This window comes from Papaver somniferum, chromosome 11, assembly GCF_003573695.1.
Source record: "Papaver somniferum cultivar HN1 chromosome 11, ASM357369v1, whole genome shotgun sequence".
NCBI classification, from domain to species: domain Eukaryota; kingdom Viridiplantae; phylum Streptophyta; class Magnoliopsida; order Ranunculales; family Papaveraceae; genus Papaver; species Papaver somniferum.
Window position 1 is genome coordinate 131,409,971 of NC_039368.1, and position 22,418 is coordinate 131,432,388.

General features: G+C 38.0%; 2 protein-coding genes across 2 annotated transcripts; one reads left to right on the top strand and one right to left on the bottom strand.

Moving 5' to 3' along the window:
- Positions 1–1,879: 1,879 nt before the first annotated feature.
- Positions 1,880–4,605, bottom strand: LOC113321626. The gene is made up of 5 exons (XM_026569527.1): positions 3,941–4,605; positions 3,411–3,853; positions 2,828–3,324; positions 2,633–2,732; positions 1,880–2,439 (listed from the first exon to the last, which is right to left on the bottom strand). Exons 1-5 carry the CDS (start codon positions 4,548–4,550, stop codon positions 1,957–1,959), a joined length of 2,133 nt encoding a protein of 710 aa, XP_026425312.1. The 5' UTR covers positions 4,551–4,605; the 3' UTR covers positions 1,880–1,956.
- Positions 4,606–8,107: 3,502 nt separating this feature from the next.
- Positions 8,108–11,003, top strand: LOC113322209 (abscisic acid receptor PYL8-like). The gene is made up of 3 exons (XM_026570254.1): positions 8,108–8,504; positions 8,820–9,035; positions 10,083–11,003. Exons 1-3 carry the CDS (start codon positions 8,376–8,378, stop codon positions 10,299–10,301), a joined length of 564 nt encoding a protein of 187 aa, XP_026426039.1. The 5' UTR covers positions 8,108–8,375; the 3' UTR covers positions 10,302–11,003.
- The last annotated feature ends 11,415 nt before the right edge of the window (positions 11,004–22,418 follow it).

Sequence of the window (22,418 nt, forward strand, 5' to 3'; positions counted from 1 at the left end):
CGAGAAAGTGGGAGGAAGAAGAAGTAAGAAAACGGTGAGAAAAAAGTGTTTTCCGGCTTGTTTTATACTCCCTTCGTTACTTTTTAATAGGCCTGTTTCTATAAATAAATATTTCAAAAAAATAGGCCAGTTTCTTAATTGGAAAAGTCAAATGTTACTTTAATTTTCTAGGACCACTTTTCTTTTAACTTCTTTTGATGACAAGTGTTATGTGGACCATTTCACTTATTTCTTTGGCTGACAAGTGTCATGGGGACCATTTCACTTCACTTCTTTTATTGACAAGTGTCTAGAGGACCACCTTCAATAATTAGTTCTCTTAATTTTTTTAATTTTCTCAAAAAAAAAAACTAGCCTATTAAAAAGTAACGGAGGGAGTATGAGTTTTAGTATCCACGAGAATAAATTGGTATCCCCGGTGGCGGAACCACTTGAGGACCAGGGAGGACAGTCCTCCCTAGAATCTCAAAATTGCATTTTTAACCATGGTTTTTAGGATTATTAGGTACTTGCCCCCTTTAAATTTTATAAAATTAGCATATTAGGTCAAAATTGTAACAAATTCTACAATTTTTTTTTGTAATTCGATTAAAATATGGTGTAAAATTTCTTAACAAAATAAAAATACCACAAACTAAAGCATTTTACAACTTCTATGCTAAAAGAACGTCAAAAATATTTGAAGCGGCCGTATGCTAATTTGTGTAGCATTGTTTTTTTTTGGGGATTTTAATAAAGTGCCACACTTCCAATATGCAGTTTCTGAAAATGACACCGTTTTTTTGAGAGTTTATTAAATGCCATACTCTTGACTTTTATCATCCCGTTTTTTTGAGATAACGGTTAACGGCTGTTAGTCTTTGTTAGTACATACGTGGCATTAAATAACCCGTCCAAAATTACATAGAAGCCCCTGAATCAGTTAACAGGGATTGAGTTAATCAGTTCACTGGGATTGAGTTAACCGGCTATAGAGTAGTGAGTTAACTCGCGACTCCGTGCACGTGAGAAAAACGTGCAAGATTTGCTAACGGTCGGAATACACGTGGGATCAATCTAAGAGAAAAAATCGACGATCCATATTTTACCTGGATTTATAACGGTCTTATTCATCATCTTGAAGCTCTATATATACTAATGAAGATCCCAAACTCTTCATTAGTCAATTTCTTCAGAAGTTCAACACATAAAAATGAGCCAAAAGGTTATAAACTCTCCAGGTAGTAACAGTTGCAGTAGTAGTAGCAAGAGCAGCAGCAGCAGCAAATTTAGACAGCAAACTACCCCAGATCTATGTCCAACATGTGAACAAGGAAGTCATGAGTCTAAGGTTTGTCCCTGGATGTACTCTAGATGCAAACATATACCTTGTAATGGTATAAGACAACTACTAAGATCCAGCACAAGAGAAACAGATGGAGAAATGTTCTTGAAGTGTTCAAATCCTACCTGCACCTACTTTGAATGGTTTGATTCTGCCAGTCATCCACTCAAATCCAAGAATATCAAGCTACCCAAAGAGAATTGTTGTTGTGCTTGTGGAGAAGAGACCCACTGTTACAAAGAATGCCCACTGCATAAGCAAGAATGCTACAAAGAGCAATGCAAGTCAATAATGCAGCTGAGAAGATGCAAAAATGAACACAATAGAAACATTGCTTACCTGATCTGCACAGATTGTGAAGCATTTAGATGGGTATCAGACCACCTTTTCATTGCAGCAAAAAATAGGGTTATCCATTCAAGTTTCAATCTCAATGCCATATGTAAGGAACTTCAAAAGACTATTAACATGTAATTAGTTCTTAACTAATATCATTTCCATTCATAAAGTAAGATTATCCATCAAAATAAAACTGAATTCAGGTACATAAAAAAAAACAGATCTAACACTATGATATCAGTGTCTAAAGCAAAAAAAAAAGATCTAACACAACAAGAAGCACACACACACTTCTACTTCTTCTTAGCCTTGCTTTGCTTTCCCTTTGTGACAGGAATATGTTGACTAACAGATCCAATACCAGTAAAGTTCTGACTGAAATTCAGAACATCTTGTGTAGATCCATGGGTGCTAGGTTCTGTTGGTGCTCTTCCAAAGTTTTTAGGTCCTGTTGACTCACCAACAAATGAAGATGTACCTCTGGATTTGTTCACCTTTGCTTTACCCCTTGCACTGCTACTTTCAGGATGATCTCTACTAGTGAAGGTGCAGTTTGCAGCATCATACTCGGTGCTTGGCATGAATCCAGTTGGGTTTTTACCAACATCACCACCAGCACAGGTTCTCTTATTATGACCAGCAGTAGATCCACACTTTCCACATTTCCTTTTCTTCACCACAGTTTCAGGTTCATCATAGCTCCTCTTCCTCTTCTTTGCTGGTCTTCCAGTTTTTCTTTGATAAGGAGGAGGCTTTAAGTTGATGTCCATGGATGCCTGCCAATTAAGATAAGAAGAAGAGAAAAGGAATGAGAAAGTTAAAGTAAAGAAATGAAACCCTAACCCTAAAAGAAATGAGAAATAAGGATATAATAAAGTAGAGAAAAAAGTAGAGAAAAATAAGGATATAATAAAGTAGAGAAAATGTGAATGTATCACATTCAATAATATTTAATGCTGAAAAAAGTACCTTATCTTCCCAGTTCCATTCACTTATGTCTTCTAGTGGATTTACAGCATCTGCATATATGGTCCTATAATATTCCACAGAGTAGTAAGGAGCACAATAACTGTTCAACCAATCAAACAAATGTGTCAGTTTACAGAAACAAAAGTAATAGCATATTACAACCCAAAAGTAATAGCATATTACAAAATTTCTTACTCTTTCCAGTTTGGCCTGAGCAGTTTCAATGCACATACAGCATGTTGACAAGGGAATCCCCTTAGCTGCCATTGCAAACAAGTGCATTGTTTGTCTACAATGTTCACTGTGAAAATTTTCTTGGTAGACACATTAGTTACCAAATAAACCTGTCCAACCACACTTCCTTCTGTATCAAACTTCCCAACCAAGTCAAGCATCTTATTTATCAACTTAACAGCAGCAGGGACCAAATCATTTTGATTCCACTTAGCAGATTCTTCCCTTCTCTTAAATAACAAACCCATTACTAACTGACCATACATCATGCCTAGTTGGATTATTGGTTTATCTCTCATATTAGAACTCATAGAATTAAATGATTCTGAGAAATTGTTATTCATATGCTCACAACAGCTAATGGGATCAAAATAAGCCCTAGACCAAGTACTTGGATCTTCTTTCCTAAGATATTCACCAGCAGCCGGACTTTCTTTGCATATGTTGTCAAAGTGCTCCTACATTATAGTAACCTGAGTTATTATATAACCTACTAACTATGAATCAAAAAACATAGGGATATTTAAAAAAGAGAGGCACAAACCTGAAAATGCCTCACTTTGTAAGCTTTGCATGCATTCCACAATAAGTTGTGCAAGGTTGGTGCCTTGTGGTACTTCTTGAAGTTCTTGTACAAGTGCCTGAAGCAATATCTAACTCTTGCACCAGGGAAAACCTTTGGAACAGATTCCAACAACCCTTTTTGCCTATCAGAAATAAAGGTAATTCTGCCAGCATGATGTGCATTGATTGCTGGAGCCAAATCCTTGAGGAACCCAGTCCAGCTCTCCTTGGTTTCACTCTTAGCCACCTTAATGCCTAAAGGCACCAGAGAATTCTGACCATCAATTGCTGTTGCAGCCATTAGAACACCACCACGCTTTCCAGTTAGATGGCATGCATCTAAACCTATGACTCCCCTGCAAGCTTTCTGAAATCCTCTCATTGGTGCAGCAAATGAAATAGTCATGCTCATGAATGTCTTATCTGCACATTTAGTAACCAACCATTAAATAACTGAGCACCACTTACAAATAAATGAATCAATCATGAATGTCTTAACATAATGTATACCTCTTTTCCCATAAGTGTATTTAGCAACAGACCCTGGATTAGTATGAGCCACCATTGCACAAAAGATGGGTACATCCTTGTAGCTGTCTTCATAATTACCAAACAGATCTTCTAAAAGAAGATTTCTAGCCTTCCATGCACAAATATAAGGTATATTGATGTTATGAGTTACAAAAAAGTCTCTTGCAATGTGTTTAGGCTTTGGAATTAAGGCCCCAGCTGTCTGCTTTAACTTCTCATGTACCACATCTTTTACGAACTCAGGATCCGCGGATCTGTTAAAACTCTTTGGATCCGCAACACAAGTGTGTTCTAGATTAACCTTCCTAACAATAAAAGTAGGCTCATGCCTTTTTATGCTAGCATTTACAAACCAGTTACAACCATACTCTTCCCTAAACCTACATCTCACTCTTAATCTTGTTTTGTCACTCTTATAGACCGTATACTGATAATTATGTTTTACACAGTAACCCCTAAGATGTTTCTTATAAGCACTCTTGTTATTAAAAGCATACTTTACCTCCATCTTAGTAGGATCAACAGGAGTCACCTCTTCTTCTACAGGGAATAATGGTTCTTCTTCTTCATCACTGTGCATATTGAACATTTCTTTCCACTTCTGGTAATCAAGCTTTGGTTTGGAATATTTATCATCATTTACTTCAGGACCATCATTATCTTTATCATTATTCTTGTCATCATTAGAAACTGCAATCAACATCAAAGTGTTAGTACATGTAAAAAATAAACAAAAAATTATAAACACTAAAGGGTCCATACCTTCTTCATTGTCTTCTTCACTACTGCTTGAATCACTGCTTTCATCTCCAACTTTGTATGTCTTGACAATATCTTCATAATCAATATCATTTTCTTCATCACTGTCAAAGATTGGTGGAGCATTTGGGTCTTCAATGGGGTGACATTCATCTACAGTAGTGTTCTCTAGCACCACATTGTCCTCATCATCACCATCACTATTGTCCCCTGCATCAGTCTTATCCCCTGTATCAGTCTTATCCCCTGCATTAGCCTTATCCCCTGCATCAGTCTTATCCCCTGTATCAGTCTTATCCCCTGCATTAGCCTTATCCCCTGCATCAGTCTTATCCCCTGCATCAGTGTTATCCCCTGCAGCAGTGTTGTTTACTTCATCAACCCAGTAATCATGATTAAAGCTATCAACTGGTGTACTGCTAGAACCAACAACAGTGGCTTGACTTAGGCAAGAAAACCCCTGAGATTCCACTTCATTTAACAGATCCATGAACAACAACTTCCTAGATGCTCCTCCATTTGAGTTTTCATTCTTTGATTGAGCATGCAACCTTGGTGATCTCCTTGTAGGTGATATCTTTACTGACTTTTCCTTTGAAACTGGCTTCTTAGCAATCCTCTTAGGTGCCTTCTTAGGAGTCTCATCAATTGTTACTACTGGTTGTTCCATTGCATCCTTAATGAAGTCATTGTCATTCCTAAATTCTGAATTCATTACACTCATTTGTAAACATATGAACCCTTTATCATCAGGTACAGCATGCTCCCAAAACTTAAACAAGTCTTCATTTGTAACCAAATACTCAGGCAGACATGGGTCTATGGTCCAATATAAATTTGGAATTTCTGTTTCATCAAGATGCAACTTAACACGCAACATCTTCTCAAATTCCTTAAGGTCAATTCTATCTCTATCCATGTGAGGGAATAGCAAATTAAGTTTACTATTCACAACAAACACACTGATATCTCTATATGGATAATATGTATAGTCACTGTAAATGAACAAACAAAATAAAATTCATCAAATTCCACACTTCACACAGAAAAGCCCTAAAATAAAATTCATCAATTCATCAAACACACGAAATTAGGGTTTTAAAAATTCCACACTTCACACAGAAAACTCCTAAAATAAAACTCATCAAACACACGAAATTAGGGTTTGAAATCGTACCATATCCGCTGCTTGTGCTTCCCCTTATTCTTCTTCATCTTCAGCTCCCCAACCCTTTACTCAGACACTAAACCTAAGCAAAATCCCGCTGAAAACTGACCCAAACCCTAATTTCTTCCACTAGAGAACAGAGCGGACATAGAGCAAGAGAAAAAAAGTACAAGAAAGAGAAACAAAAACCTAAGAGAAAACCCCTAATTCAACTCAGAAAAACGAAATTAGGGTTTGCAATCATACCATATCTGCTGCTTGTCCTTCCCCTTCTTTTTCTGAATCTCGATCGCTCCCCAACCCTTTACTCAGACACTAAACCTAAGCAAAATCCCGCTGAAAACTGACCCAAACCCTAATTTCTTCCACTAGAGAACAGAGCGGACAGAGAGAACGAGCAAACCCTAGAAAAAAATGAAACGATACAAAGTTGCAAACTGTTTTCAATCCCACGAAGGATAAAATAGTCATTTAGCCTGTGCTACGTGTAATAATCTCATGCTCGACATCTTGAGCCGTCCACATAAGACACGTGTAAGTAATCTGGACAAAGTCAAAAAAGTTTGACCAATCATGTGGGTCCAAGACGTTAGTGCTAACGGTTGTGGCATTAAATAAACTCTGAAAAAAACGGTGGCAGTTTCTTGAATCGGGATTTGCAAGTGTGGCAGTTTGTTAAAATTCCCTTTTTTTTTCGTAAGTCCCATTTGTCCCCCTCGCCAGAAAGTTCCGGCTCCGCCACTGGGTATCCTATTAGCAACCATGAAAATTAGTAGCTGCCAAAGTTTGATCTTGTTCTGATGGGACAACCTAGGTGAGGAGAGGAGTTCCATCCAACAAATGCGCATTGATTTGTGTGTTAAACAAACAAGAACATAAAATAAACTGTACATGGAGGAATTTTTTTCCTTCAGTCTTGTACATTTTTAATCTAGCATCGACTAACCAAAAAATAAAATAAAATATGCTTGAGTAGCATGCTGGTGAAATTTTAATTTTGTTTCACTTGTACATTTTAATCTAGCAGAGACTCGACCAACAAAACAAATAAAATAAGTTTAGGCAGCGTCTAGTGAAATTTTTATGCTTGCGTCGCTTGTACATTTCTGATTGCGACTATCAACTAAGCAGATTAATTATGGTTAAGCAGCGTGCGAAGGAAATTTTTATGATTACTCATGTTGCTTGTACGTATATTTTTACTTAGTAGCAACATAACCAACAAAGCAGATCAAGTATGCTAGAGCACCGTGCAGAGTGAAGCCTTTTTTCCATCTATCACCCAAATGAATTTTTAGTTTTGACATTCTAACAAAGGTTCGAAAAACGACTGTTATTTCTGAAAAAACAACCGTTGAAATGGTCACTCCTATGTAGCGTGTTCGTGAAGGTCATCTACACCCATGTCTATATATTACCGATAAATAGGAAATAACGGCGTTATTTAGACTCGTTGTACCCGTTTTCACGCATGTTATAACTGTTGTTTTAAAATTGAATTTTACATTTTTTTCTTGTAAATAACATTTTAACTCAAGTTTTTAAGACCATTTTTCCCGTTTTCACGTCAGTTATAACCGTTTTTTAAGGAAAAAGAATATAAAAATATTTTCTTACAATTCTTTATATTTTAAACTAAAGATTAAAAAATTAAAATTAATATTTTAAAAATAAAAGAATAAAATAATGAAGTATAGAAAACGTTATAACAACGTTATTAGACCCGTTATAACTGTTTTCATGCACGTTTTAACCGTTAGATATGAATTTCAAACTATAATTCTTTTTTATTTTATTTTTAACCGTTATAACGCCCGTTATTATAGACTTATAAAAAACACGTTTTTGTCTTCTAAATAACGCGTTTTTTGTCCGAAACGTGCTCACATTCGTCAATACGTATTATAACAGTGGCCGTGACATGAGCCGTCACATGTTTTTCAAACCTTGATTCTAACTTATCCCCAGTGATAATGTTAAGTTAGTGGACTGGTATGGTACTTGTTATTAACTGCCCTTCCAACATAATTACCGCAACAGTGCAGTCAAAATTGTTGTTGGTACAGAGGAAAAAAGTACTACAAATACGACAAAAACAATGGTGGTGTAACCGTAATTATAGTGAAAGTCTGATGGCATATAGTACAGCATTTCCTGGATAATACGGTGCAGGAAATGGCGAGCTATATCATAAAAAGAGGTTCTCACATTTTCTTATTAAATAAATAATACAAAAATCTTATAATAATAATAAAATCATTCAGAAGTAAAAGAAAATGAAAGACATGGATTTTGGTATTGGACAGCAGATGCCGGTGGAAGAAGAAGAAGCAGCAGCAGCAGAAGCAGAACAACAAATTCTTTAGAGAAAACAAGTTACAGACAAAGTCAAACACCAGCAGCAGTAGAAATTAACAGAGAGTGAAAGTGGATTTAGAGATAGATAAGAGGATTTGGTTGATGAATTGAGAAGAATTTTTTAAGAAGATGAATGGAAATGGTGGAATTACTAGTATGGAGAACGAATACATATACAGACATCATAAACACGATGGAATGAGAGATAATCAGTGTAGTTCTGCTCTTGTTAAACATATCAAAGCTCCTCTTCATCTCGTAAGATCTCCATCTCTTCTTCTTCTTTAGGATCATCACTTTATAGATCTTGCAATTTCTTCATCAATTTTGCTTGTTTTGACTTCAATTTTGTTTTCTTATCTTTTCAATTATGATTCCGATTTTGATTTGAATCTGAGCTGTTAGTTCTCTGTTGTTTTTTTTTTTTAATTGAAGCTGAGAGAAGAGATTAGGTGATCTCTGGAGCTGTTATTAGTGATTAATTTGATTTGGAGATTGTTAGTTTTGGTTGAAATAATCTGAATTTTTTGATTAATCTGATGGAATAATTTGTTTTTTTTTTTGGTTGGTTAGGTATGGTCGTTGGTGAGGAGATTTGATCAACCGCAGAAATACAAGCCGTTTATTAGTAGATGTGTTGTTCAAGGTGATTTGGAAATTGGAAGTCTTAGAGAAGTTAATGTTAAATCTGGATTACCAGCTACAACCAGTACTGAAAGATTGGAGTTACTTGATGATGAGGAACATATCCTCAGTATTAGAATTGTTGGTGGTGATCACCGCCTTCAGGTATCATCCATTCAACCTTTTCTTTCATTTCTGTGTATGGTGTGCATGCAGCTGTGATGCAATTTTAGTTTTGATTATGGTTTGTATCCAGTCTTTAGTATAATTGAGGTACAGGGCGGGGAGAGTTAAGCTGTGCTGCTCTTTTGCCTCTCTGTACTCTCCAAAATGCTAATGTCAGTTCAAATGTTGTATAATAACTTCTTACAAAATTATGTTCTTTTTGCATTCTTCAAAATTTTCTCCATATGCAAGGGAAGCCCAAGCTTATTATTGGTTTTTTCAAGTTTTATGGGAGTTTGTTCATAGTATGTTTTTAACTAAAAGATCACTTGTCTTGTTTGTTGATTTTTTTTTTACCTTTTCTCGCTTAAGAAAATAGAGATTTTGTTGGGGAACGACTGTTTTCAGAAGTTCACTGAACTAGTGCTCCATCTCTCTAGTCTTTGTAGTCTATTCTGTTGCATGATTACTATGTTCAATTTTTTCTCCTGTTTCTTTGGAAAATTCTGATTCCTATGATACTACTATTGATCATTGAATTCCTCCATTATTTGCTATGTAACTTGAGTACATTTCTGGCTATGCTGAATTGGATTAATCCAAACTTAGGTTTAGTATTCAAAAGAAAATATGGACAATTATAGTAGACGTATGCTTAGGGTCACCTGTCGAATAAATTCTGGCCCAGTAATTAACTGGTAACCACCATATCCTGTGGTCTTCAAATCTAATCTTGTGCACGTGGTGATTACTATAAGAAGTGTTCATTGACATGAATCTCCAATCAAGATAAGGTTTCTGTTTCTGGTTGGTTAAGTTGAGTTTCCACCTAAAGACATATTTTGCTTCAATTTCAACAACATTGCTTGTGAATTTGATGTTTAGATAAACCCAAGCTGGGAGATTCCCCAATATGCTTACATGGTGGGTTTAGGGGTTTATTCAGTTTAATGTCTTTAAAGCCTGACGTTGTCTTTATTATTTCCACAAATGTCATAGAAATTAAGTTAGTTTAACCTTGTTTGCTTGTCTAACTTAATTGTGCAGAATTACTCTTCAATAATCACTCTCCACCCGGAGATCATTGATGGTAGACCAGGGACTCTAGTGATTGAATCCTTTGTAGTCGATGTGCCTGAAGGGAATACCAAAGACGAGACCTGCTACTTTGTAGAAGCATTAATAAAGTGTAACCTCAAGTCATTGGCCGATGTTTCAGAACGTCTCGCAGTTCAGGATCGGACAGAACCCATTGAACGAATTTGAAATGGAAGCTTAGGTGATTGGGCGAGCTTCCAACCACCATGGATGAAGCTTCCGAGGCTTTCCGAACTCGGAAACTTTGGAGACAGACTGGTAGTAGTTAAGTTTCATATTATGGAGTCTCTCACCCTTTCTCTCTTTGTCTTTCCCATTCTCTTTTGCTTGTTTCTTAATGCTTTATTTTCTTAAAAAAAAATGATATTGTACTTCGTGTTATGTCTTCGGTAGCTTAAGAACCTCATCTCTTCTGCAAAGAGGGCAAAGAACCCTGGAAAGAGGAGTGACTCCTCCTCTTTCACTGTGATAAAAAGAAAAAGGACTAAGTTTGGGGTTTTGGTTAATGGTGAGTATGTATCTACTTAATGGTTGTAAATATCTGTGCTGCAAAAAAGAGTTGGTATTGAAGAGATGGTGAACCTAATTGGAAAAACCTGGCTTTACTGCTTTTATTAGTTAGGGGTTTGTAAATTTTACTTCTTAATTGGTGATTTTTAGAATTATATTAGCCAGGATTTTTAAGAGGTTATGTGGGATAAGAGTGGGGCAAGTTTTAAAGACTTTTGGAGTTAGTTTGCCCAAAACCTCAACTTGTTGTTCGTTGTTTTTCTTTGTTATCTTCTTTGTACCATTTTCCATTTCTAGGAAATGTCTCTTTAATTCTAGGTTTGATTTTTGGTGTCACCCTATTAAATCCAATTTTGTTTTTAAGAGAATTCATTATCTTCTTCCCCTGTTTCTGGAAATTCTTATCTTCAATTTCCTTTTATCCATTTTCTGTTCTGTCTGTCCTACTTGAATAATAACTACTCTTCTTTTGGGCACATGACCATTAACATCTTTTGCCTTGTATTATTCAAGTAATTTCATGGCAATCTGAATTCAAGCATGATGCCGTGGGTTACAAACATGTCATTCTGTTTTACAAGATAGAGGCGAGCCTTAGTATCAACATGACCACATCCCTAGTAGTCACATTCATAAAATATTGTAGCCATTATGTGTTCTATTCTTCACTCTAGAACATAAGATGTATAGTTGTACTTGATGATCTCCTATGATATGATGAAAATCGAAGTGATTGTGCGATCCGTCGGGTGGACTAATGCGAAAGAAAACCAACTGACACAACAATAATACGTGACAAGATTGTATATCCCAATCTGTCTTCGCATTCCGAGCATAAAACATCTGGTGTATATGATTTATGATAAAGCACCAATCAATTTTTACGGGACCAAGAAATCGAGTGTAAATGGAGAAAAGAGAACTGCATTCACTTTTTTTCCTTTTGGACATTAATATGATTCTTTCAGAGCATATTGCCAGTCCACTTAAGCTTCATACTGGTCACAATGGGATAGTGATTTTGCTGTCCGAACTCCAAGTACTACAACTTCTAAGAGTTGCAAAATCTCAACTTTTGAATATTAATAACTGAGTAAAGACAGTTGAGAAAAGAGTCAGTGACAGGTTGCACTCAGATGCGCATCTCTATCAGGCAATCTTGATCACTTTTGAGCGGAAAATTCACATTTTATGCAAATAGGCAGTTGAAAAGATTCCATGTCGTCGGCAACAAGTAAGTTAGTGATGCGTTTTTATCATTTTTGAACTCTATGGTATCTTTTTCATGTTTTTACTACAATGTAGCTCTAAAAAGTCTAAAACAAACTTATTTTAGTTTTAGCCAAATTACTCATCATGAATGACGATCATGCTGTAAAATTTCTTTGTAGCAGTCGCTAAGGTAAAGAGAAAAACAAGAGGTGTTATACCCTTTTAACAAGGAAATATCTCCTCAATTCTAGCTTAGGTTTGATACTTGTACCACTCCATTAAATTCATGTGGTTTTGTTTTTAGGATAATTCATTATCTTCTTCACATTTTTGGAAATGCTTATCTTCAACTTCTGTTTATCCATTTACTTGTTCTCGCTGTCGCAATTGTGTTGCAAAATAAATATTAACTCTTGTTTTTGGGTACATCTTTTGCCTTGTATTATTATTCAAATATATTGCATTAAAATAGTGATTTCTTCAGGTACATGAATCTAAGCATGGCCTTGTGTTGATACCATTTGCACGTAAGAAGAAAAATGTAAACTAGTTCTACTTGATCTCCTCTGATGTGTTGAAATGACTACTCGAACACGATCAGTCCAGTGGAACACACAGAAAACCGAGTGATACCACAATAAAAGGTGATAAGAATGTTTACCCCAATTTGTGGTCTCTATCTGAGCACACATAAAATATCTGAGACAATAGGTGGGAAGGATGGTTTTATGATAGAGTATCTATCAGTCGGGACCAAGAAATTGTACGTAAATGAAGAATCGGATATTACGAATGACCCACTTATATAAGCGCTTGTAGCCCCCAATTTTTAGGAGAAAATTTCTCTCAAATTCATAGTTTATAAAATTATGTTTTTTCATGTTTCGAAAACCTTTTTTTGCAAGATTTATTACCTAATCTACTTTTTTTTTTCTTCGTAAAACTTATTCTTTGTCTCAATAATGTCAAAACCCTACTTCCACAAGTGGGAAACTACTAATGCAGAGGGATATAGATATGTCTTCAGCTTCACTCTGGTGTGCTGAATAGGCCATCAAATTTGTTACCACACCAACTCCTCACAATTGTTTACCTTAATTAGAATTACCATATTTAGAGCAAGTCTTATGGTGTAATCCATCCATCTTCCATCTTCCACGCCATCTCAGTGACCGATTGTCATCCGAGCAAATATAATTCACTTTCTCACAACTCAAAATATAAAATATAGCAAGGGTAAGAAAGGATCGTTCCCACAGAGAGGACTAGGTTGTCAATATGTTTCGGTTTCTTAAATAAACAAGGAGGGATTTCTGATTTTTATGTAAAGGAAAATAAACTAAAAGCAAATAATGAAATAAACAAGCAAATTAATAAGATGAAGATATTGGTCAAGGATTAGTTTTCATTCACAAACATGAATTTGTAACAATAACTAGAATTGATATTTAATCTCAACTTTTATCAAAAGTCCTAGGATACCTTGATCGCAAGAATATCCCGCTAATTTCCTCTTATCATCAACAAACACATTAAAAGATGCGAATGTGAATTCTTCCTAAACAACAACCTAAAGTGTAAAAGCACAATTAAGTTTAACTCCCTAGGAGCACTAAGTTCTATGAAATATGACTAATCAATGCAAACGAACGTGTAAAAGCACTAATCCGTTTTAACAAAGGTTATGACTCACATGTGACTAATAGGATGTATCACTACAAGCAATAATCACAATCATGCTACTTGTAATCAGGATTCTATCACTTTTGCGTATAATAAATCCTAATCTAGCAATGGAGATGAACACAAAATCAAACGATTCGCGACTCGATTAAACATGCATTCAAATCATATAACAATATTAAAAGTGAATCATAAGAAACAAAATATGGAGACAAAACTAATTCATTGCATAAATATCATGGTTGGAACTCCAACTTATTCCTTAACCAAAAGAGAATTATCTAATCATGTGAGTGGAGTTCATAACAAGAAGGAAAAGAAAACCTCATGTTTCTAACCCTAGAACCAAAAGTAGAAGTAGAGATAATCCCTCATGGAGATATATCAAACCCTCTTATATCACTTTCCAATTCTGATCCCGACTCCAAATAAGTCTCTGATAGCCCATAGCCAAGCCCAAATCAAAACAGGTCCAAGTCTTTCTCTGGATCGAACCGGGCCAAGTGAGTCGGATCGGATCACCGAGTTAACTCGGCAAACTGAAATCCAGGCAAAATTCTGGCTGTAATCTGACTGTTTCCAGGCCTAAGTCCGACCTATTTCTACAGCTCTCCTGCATTGTTCAATCGCATTCATTCAATCTAAACATACATCTACTTCAGGCAGTTCAATCAGCTCCAACAACAACATCCTTTGCTTCCCCTTTTAATTTGCATGTAACTACCTTCGCAGCCATCTAACCGTTGTTCTCTTTGCAAATGCATCTACTCTTCATTCAAATGCCAATGCACAACTCCAATAACAACAGCTCATACTGCAGTTCTGCTAAATCCCTGGCAGCGAGCACTTGCATCTGTACTTGCACCTGCAACGGCATAACCCTTGTAATCTCCAGCATAACTCCATCTCGCACAGCAGGTCCTTGTTCTTCTGTGACTTGGCTCATTCACAGGCAATTTCAGCTGCAGAACTAATTCTAACACAACCAGCACCTCAGCTCCAGTAGCATCGCATCTTCCTGCAAAACCATTTGAATCCATTACCACCTGAACTGCACAGCATTATGTAAACCATCCATTCATCTCAACTCCTGCGCTGCAATTCCACTTGTGTCTTGTGTTCGCTGCAACATCTGAATCGTAGCTGCAATACCTTCTTCACTTGAATATCAACAGCTCAACCTCAACATCACATTCATTTATTGTTGCTCCCTTGTTCTGCACCTGCAATCAACCCTGCAACACCTCATTGAACCAATTGTTGCACTATTCAGCTTAATTACACATCCCTGGCAGCAATTCCACCTCTGCAGTTGTAATCTGCTTCAAATTCTTCCATCTCAGGTAGTCAACTCATAACCCATTCTATTCATTTCATCATCACCAGCTTTCTTTCAACCACCAAACCGCTGCAACAAACATCAATTCATCCTGCAATTCTTTCCATAACCTTCCCTCCTTTTTGAGCCAACTCCCACTGCAACACTATCACCCAGCACAGCAACACTGCCACAGCACCTGACCTGAACTTCCAGCTCCTCCATGAGTTCAGTACCGCAACTGCTTCACCGTCTGCAATTCTTCTTGCATTCAACCAACAACAACCTATTTCAGATCCTTGTTAACATGGCAACAGCACCACCACTTCAAATGGCGACAACAGCTCACCATTGTTCTCCCCTTCTCAGCTCAATAATCTCCAAGACCAACAACAACATCAAATCTTCATATACCCATCTTTGAATGAGCTTGAATTCACTGCCTCCATTTCTTATGTATTCTCGGTTCAGAATCAGACCCAACTCTTCAATTAACTCAAACCCAACTCCATCTCAGCCATCATAATCTCTTCAATCACCTATTTTACCACCATTCCTGCAACACACAAATTCAACCTTCCATGTCACTTAGAAATCGATTATGAGGCAAACCCATCCAACTATTTATCAAACCAACAGTAACAGATCACCAATTTCTCATCTTCTGAATCTCTGCCAAATCCAATACAATCCCACTTCAATCTGTCGAATCCATGGCAACAACACTTCAAATCTCGAGTCAAGACTTCACTGCAACTACCAGCTCAAGACCCATCATTCTAAACTTCATCAGACTCCACCAATTCTTCGGCTACAGTATTCAACCTGTACCCACTTGGCCAACTGCAGCAACAACAACATATCTGCCATTACTTTGACACAACCAGAAAACACCATGGCAACAACATCACTTGCACTACAGTATTACCATCTCCAATATCAGCTCCAGAATTCCTCCAAATTCGAATACCCATTCTTTATGAGCTTTCCTGCAACTTCTTACAACTGCACTTCCTTCACCTGCAATCATTTTATCTCAGGCTCTGAAGAGACTCATTCAATCTCTGCAGACCTTCTCTTGCATTGCAGCAGCGCCAACTCCTCTAGCCGTAACTGCAATTATGTGGCTTCAAACCACCATAGCAAAGTACCAGTTCCAACTGTATCAGTTGCAGCTCCACAACCTCAGCACCATTTGTAGCTCATTGTCCTGCTGGCACCTGTAACACCAACTTCAGCTCAACTATCAGCTGCTTCTAGACATTTCTCAGTCAAGCTCATTTCCTGTGACATTAACTCACACCTTCCAACTCTTACCTGTGAATCTCGATCTCACAAACCTCTTCTCAGCTAACTTAACTTCCTCTCTAACTGACAGTAGAAACAACTCCAGTTACCAGCACCAATTTCAATTCTCAATGGCAGCATCACCAGTTGCAACTGCAACCAACTACCATAACCAGACTCATCTCCTCATTCCATTTGAGCTCCAGTTTCACAACCTCATTGCAGCAGCTTCTCATACTCCATTCCATTCTCAGCACCAAGAATAGCCTAACTCTCTACAAGATTCATAATCATTCTTCTCCTTCCCATCTCAGTCCCACCATCAAATCCATTAACACAACAATCACTCAATCTTCTCTGCAGCTTCAAATATCATCAAAACCCATGGCAATCCACAGCAACAATAGTGCAGTCGACTGCAGCTTCATCCAGGCCTTTTTACGAGCACTTCTCGTGCAATTTGCTGGTGATGAACATTTGGCAGCTGTTGTTGATTTTAAGCTCTTTCAATCTCCTTCCCTACAGTCATACACACAAACCCATATTCTCAATGCAACTGAAACACACAAATAGGCCTGAATCTCCATTAATACTTCAATCAATCGACTGCAAACTTGTTTCTTCTCTGATTTCTTGGCTTGAACAACGGCTTAAATAGATGAAACTCGATCATCTGCTCATTATTCTTCTCACCCTTGAACCCATGGTCTCAGCTATCGGACCCATGGAGCACAAACCCATTAATCCTCCTTTTCCGGCCACAGAGCTCATCGGCAATACCCAATGGACCCAAATCTCTAGCCGGCAACGTTATTGGTGCAGCTAAGTTTCTGCTCGAAGAGAGGAAGATGAACTTGTGAAATAAAACCCTCGACCTAGCTCTTAGTTATAAAGGAGTGGGTGCCCCTTAACGAACTGTAGCCTGCAATTCTGTCAGCAGGTTACCCCTTATCCTCGGCGGGCACCAATTTTCAGTCGCCTGCGAAGTAGTCACAAACATCTTCGTCTCATCGTTTGTGATTCCACAATATCTTGTGTCGCTACCATACGATTAAGATTATTGTGAGGTGACTTATATTACTAGGTTGTTCTTCGGGAATATATGCCAGTTGTATCAATTGGTTCTTGTTCACCTTGATTTATTAAAATACGGAACAAAAACTCGTAGGTATTTATGTGAGAGGCAGATTTATCTATTCAATAGACTTTTCTGTGTGAGACAGATTTGTTTACCAAGTCTTCGACTTTGGGTCGTATCCCTACACCAAATTTAGTGGTTAGCAACCGTAGCTGGCAGTTGCAAAGTGGGGTCGCAATAGTTCTTCTCTGCTGCGAAAGTCGATGTTGTAATATTTCGCAACGACTTCATTGCCGTTGCGAATTTTTGGTCGCAACAGTTTAGAACTGTTGCAACGTTAAAAGGTCGCAACAACTTGAAACAGTTGCAATATTAGATGGTTGCAACTGTTAATCGCAGTTGCGATTTTTTTTTGCAACAACAAAAAAAATAGTGGTTTTGACGGGTCAAAAACATGAAATCAAGTCAAAATCATGTGTTTGACCTGGTCAATCTTAGGTCGACCTCAGGTTTTGACCGGCAACAGTTCCCCTGCAATAAGAAATTCAGTCGGAATTCACAGAAATTCTCCAGTTCTTCTTAGAAAAATAATCAAAACATGTAACCATAAGATTCTAAAAGACATTATTAATATGTATTGAATATAGAAATCTTTCAATCAACAGAAACAGAGAAGAACTTGGGTAATACATGATCATTTCATACATTAAATTCTAAAAGTTATCGTTGAACTTAGGAAATTCATGAATTTTACACTAAAGAGTTTCTGTATACCTCTGAAAAAGAATGACAAGTAACAACAAAAACAAAAAAAAAATTAGAAGACATACACCATTGGACATTGAGTTACTCCCTTGTTCATTGTTTTAACATCAAACAGAAAGACATTAAGTTCTTTAGTAAAGATATAGAGTTTTTGTTTTGGATGAGAGAAAACATGGAATTACAATTCCATTTTTAAGTAATGAGAAAGAATAATAAATTATCAACAATAAAGCAACCCTCGATATATCTTGGGCATGTAAAATCAAACCAAGAGGCAGTGGTCACTCCGAAGCAAATTTGAACAATGTACATGATTAATAACAAGATCGATAACGAACTGGAATTCAAACTCTTCCATTGCAGTAACACCTGTACCAACCGTTCACACTACCTAACATACACAATCACAACAAAACAAAGAAGTTAGTAAGATACAATGTTTCAACTTAAGAGTATTCACTGATCAAAACGTATGTCTTTCAGGTTCGTAAAATCGCATACAAGCAACATAATTAACAGTGATAAATTGAAGATAAGAAATAGAATGTCACCTTGGAATGGCGGTGTTGGTGTCATTAAGGACAAGACCTTCAACCAACATATGAAAAAACTGTTTCATATTATAGGTTATAAACAAAAAAGAAAAGACAACCATGAATGATCTGCACAAGCGGTTTCTAGGTTATTTCAACCAAACTTTGTATCAGTGAAACAACTTAAACTTCACTTGGTTCAACTTGGGACTTCACTGAGGAATTTTGTTAATCTGAAATAGATATTACATATATGAAGTAAAAGAGGACTCAATTCCTTTAACTTCAATACTGATCTTTTTTTGGTTATAATTCTTCGATGTAATGCAGGTCTTCCGACTGATTATCAACATCTCCTTCAACTATGTCCATAGTGGAGCCCTTCTTTTATTTATCAGCTAAACCACATGCAATAGAAAGAGATGCATCAGTTGAATACACTGAAATTAGTCTACTCATTGCACAATCTATGTGCTCATCGATTTCCATAATTTTGTCGATACTATTTGGCTCCTGAAACTGGAAAGGGGGTAAAGTTGTTCCAAATCCATAGACTAGCAGCATTCTTATAGCTTTCACAAGCTTTTAAGCATCTAAACTCTGAAGTTTTAAGATAATTCCATGACCATCATCCATTTAATCCAGTGTGGTGATTTCACAAGTGTTTGAGGGTGAAAACGGTTTCTGCTGGTTTCAGTAATTTCATGTGTTGCGGGTGAGAAACGAATTTAAACCCTAAAAAATGTACTGCAAGGGAATACTTTAGATTCGAGAGATCAATCTGTACAAATCCGGCCTATACCAAGAAATGGTCGTTCCAGACTTGCTTCGGTCACAAAGTGAAGGAGAAGGGTTGGTTTTGGGTAGAGAAGCGAAGAGAGTGTTAAGACCAGAATAGTTGATTCTGGAAGAGTAGTTGTTTCACGACTTGTATCAGAAAGTGGGAAGCTAACAGATGGAAATCTAGCAAATATTTTCTGAGTGTTGTATGATCCTGACCTGAAATTGTTGTTTGGTGGAAATAGGTAAGACCTATTTATACAAGTCTAAGTGAAACGTGCCCTGGTCTCGTAAGAAATGGAAAAACGGATGAGTATATGGGAGGAGGTGGTAACCGGTAACGCCTGGAATTGAAGTTCCATAAAAGAAAGTGTTTCACCATTACTCCCTGTATTTACTAACCGCCTCATCACTATTACAATGTCTTGTAACGGGCGTAATGTACGCCGCACGCTGTAAACCGCCAAACCAATACCCAATGAACATCCCCAAGTTTGTGACATGTGTTGATGTCTCGAGTGTTTTCGTGAAAACTATGTAGCATGTTGTTGTTGTTTAGCAAGTTGAGCTTGGGAGACTTGCCGGATCGGTGGTGACCTTCGACGGTCGAGATTTTGCATCTTTAGAGGAAGGGTAGCCGTTGATTATTGCAGCCCTTCGTTTGGTAGCCAGTGGTATAAAAGGATGGCCGTCATGGATTTAATATGGCATAGTTTAGGCGCCGCCAAAAGCTAGGGTTTTGGCATTGTTTGGGCGCGACCAAAACTAGAGCCCGGCGTCGGACCAAAGGTGCCATGTGTTAGCTGATAACCTTGGACGGCTAAGATCTGCATCTTAGATGGAAAGGTGGCCGTCGATTGTTGCAGACCTTCGATTTGGCAGTCGTAAAGGGAAGGCCGGCATGCCATGGTTTAGGCGCGGCAAGGTGGTTGGCACGGCATGCCATTGGCACATGTGGCATGGTCGGCATGCCTTGACGCGGTTTAGGCGTGGCCAAAACTAGGATTTTGGCGTTGGGCCAAAGGTTACCATGCGTTGGTTGGCAACCTTGGACGGCTAGGATTTTCATCTAAGATCGAAGGGTGACCATTGATTGTTGCAACCCTTCGTTTTGGCAGCCGTAAAGGGAAGGCCGGCATGGCATGGTTTAGGCGCGGCAAGGTGGCTGGCACGGCATGCCATTGGCACATGTGGCATGGTCGGCATGCCTTGGAGCGGTTTAGACGTGCCCAAAACTAGGGTTTTGACGTTGGGCCAAAGGTTACCATGCGTTGGTTGGCGACCTTGGACGGCTAAGATTTGCATCTAAGATGGAAGGATGGACGTTGATTGTCGCAAGCCTCAAACGGAAGGCCGACATGGTAGGGTTTAGGCGCGGCAAGGTGGCTGGCATGCCATTGACACATGTGGCATGCCCGGCATGCCTTGGCGCGGTTTAGGCGTGGCCAAAACTAGAGTTTTGGCGTTGGGCCAAGGGTTACCATGCGTTGTTTGGCGACCTTGGACGACTAAGATTTGCATCTGAGATGGAAAAGGTGGTCGTTGATTGTTGCAACCCTTTGTTTTGGCAGCCGTAAAGGGAAGGCCGGCATGGAATGGCGCGACAAGGTGGCTGGCATGCCATTGGCACATGTGGCATGGCCTGCATGCCTTGGAGCGGTTTAGGCGTGGCCAAAACTAGGGTTTTGGCGTCGGACCAAAGGTTACCATGTGTTGGTTGGCGACCTTGGACGGCTAAGATTGGCGTCTCATATAGAAGGATGGTCGTTGATTATCGCAAGCCTTCGTTTTGGCAGCCAACGACATGTAGCAGGGCCGGCATGACGTTGGCATGGGAACGTGAATGGCATGGTGGTGCGGCTGGCATGGTTGGCATGCCGTGGCGCGGAGACGTGGTTGGCATGGCAGGTCATTGACACAGTGGCGCGGCTGGCATGCCTTGGCTTGGAGACGTGGCTGGTATGACATGCCATTGGCACAGTGATCCGGCTGGCATGGTCGGCATGCCTTGGCGCGGAGAAGTGCCAATGTTTGGAGAAAAGTATGCAACCCAAAGCCGCACAATGCTCCTGGTCGTTGGGCTTTAGTCATATTGGTGAAGCTCAATTTCTAAATTCGTTTTGTTTAATTTTAATTAACAGATATTTATTGTAGTATTGTAGCCCCTAACTGATACAAGTCCGGTACGGACAATTTATAGGTTTATCAAGTCATTGACATTGTGAGGAATAGCCGATTCATATAGTTCGCATTGAGCATTTTTTTTGTAATGCAAGTCTTTGCATACACACGAATAGGATGACCTAAAGTCTTTTTGAGTTAGCAATAAAGAACGTAATTAAGGTTATCTATTTTATCGTTTCGTGAGGCCTTTCTAATATGTATTTACTTAGCCAGATTTTAGTTTGGCTGAGTGATTTGAGATGTGGGAGTAAACTGAAATAATTAGTGTTCTATCAGCAAGAAAGGGGATCAGTAAACCTTATCATATAAACACCGATTCAGTATCAATTCCTCGTAGCCTCTAATAGATCTTTTTCTCAAATTGCTTTAAAAATTTCAAATCGAGGAAAAAACATGCTATTGTATGATGGGCCTTGAAACAATCATTTGGGCTTTCAAGTTATTTTTTGGGGTTTTGAACTAAGGCGGTTTCTTTTCAGGTAATAAAAAGAAGAACCATCATTTTTCCAACACCATTTTACACGAAAATAAGTTGGATAAAGGATACCCTAGAAACACTATTTTTAACCCTATTTTTGCCTTATTCTATATGCCCCAAAATTATATTGTATGCCGCAAATGAGGGTTCAAAAAGAATGTGGGTGTTTACCTAATTACTTGTTTATTTTCTTCATTGCCTCAACCCTCTGACTCAAGCTGAGATAAAGAATACAATTCCCTTTGTTCGCGAAAGCATGAGTTCGGTAAACGAGTCCCTTTGGAAGAATAGATTCCAAGACATGTGGAGTCATTTTGTTTCTGCAAAATGATAATCCCATTATTTTGTTCAATTTCTGCCTATTTTTAAGCAAAAATGAAAAAAAGTGAAAATATTATTTTTCCCTAAAACGGAGATATTATATCATAGCTTGTTTACATTTTCTGCATTTTTTTAA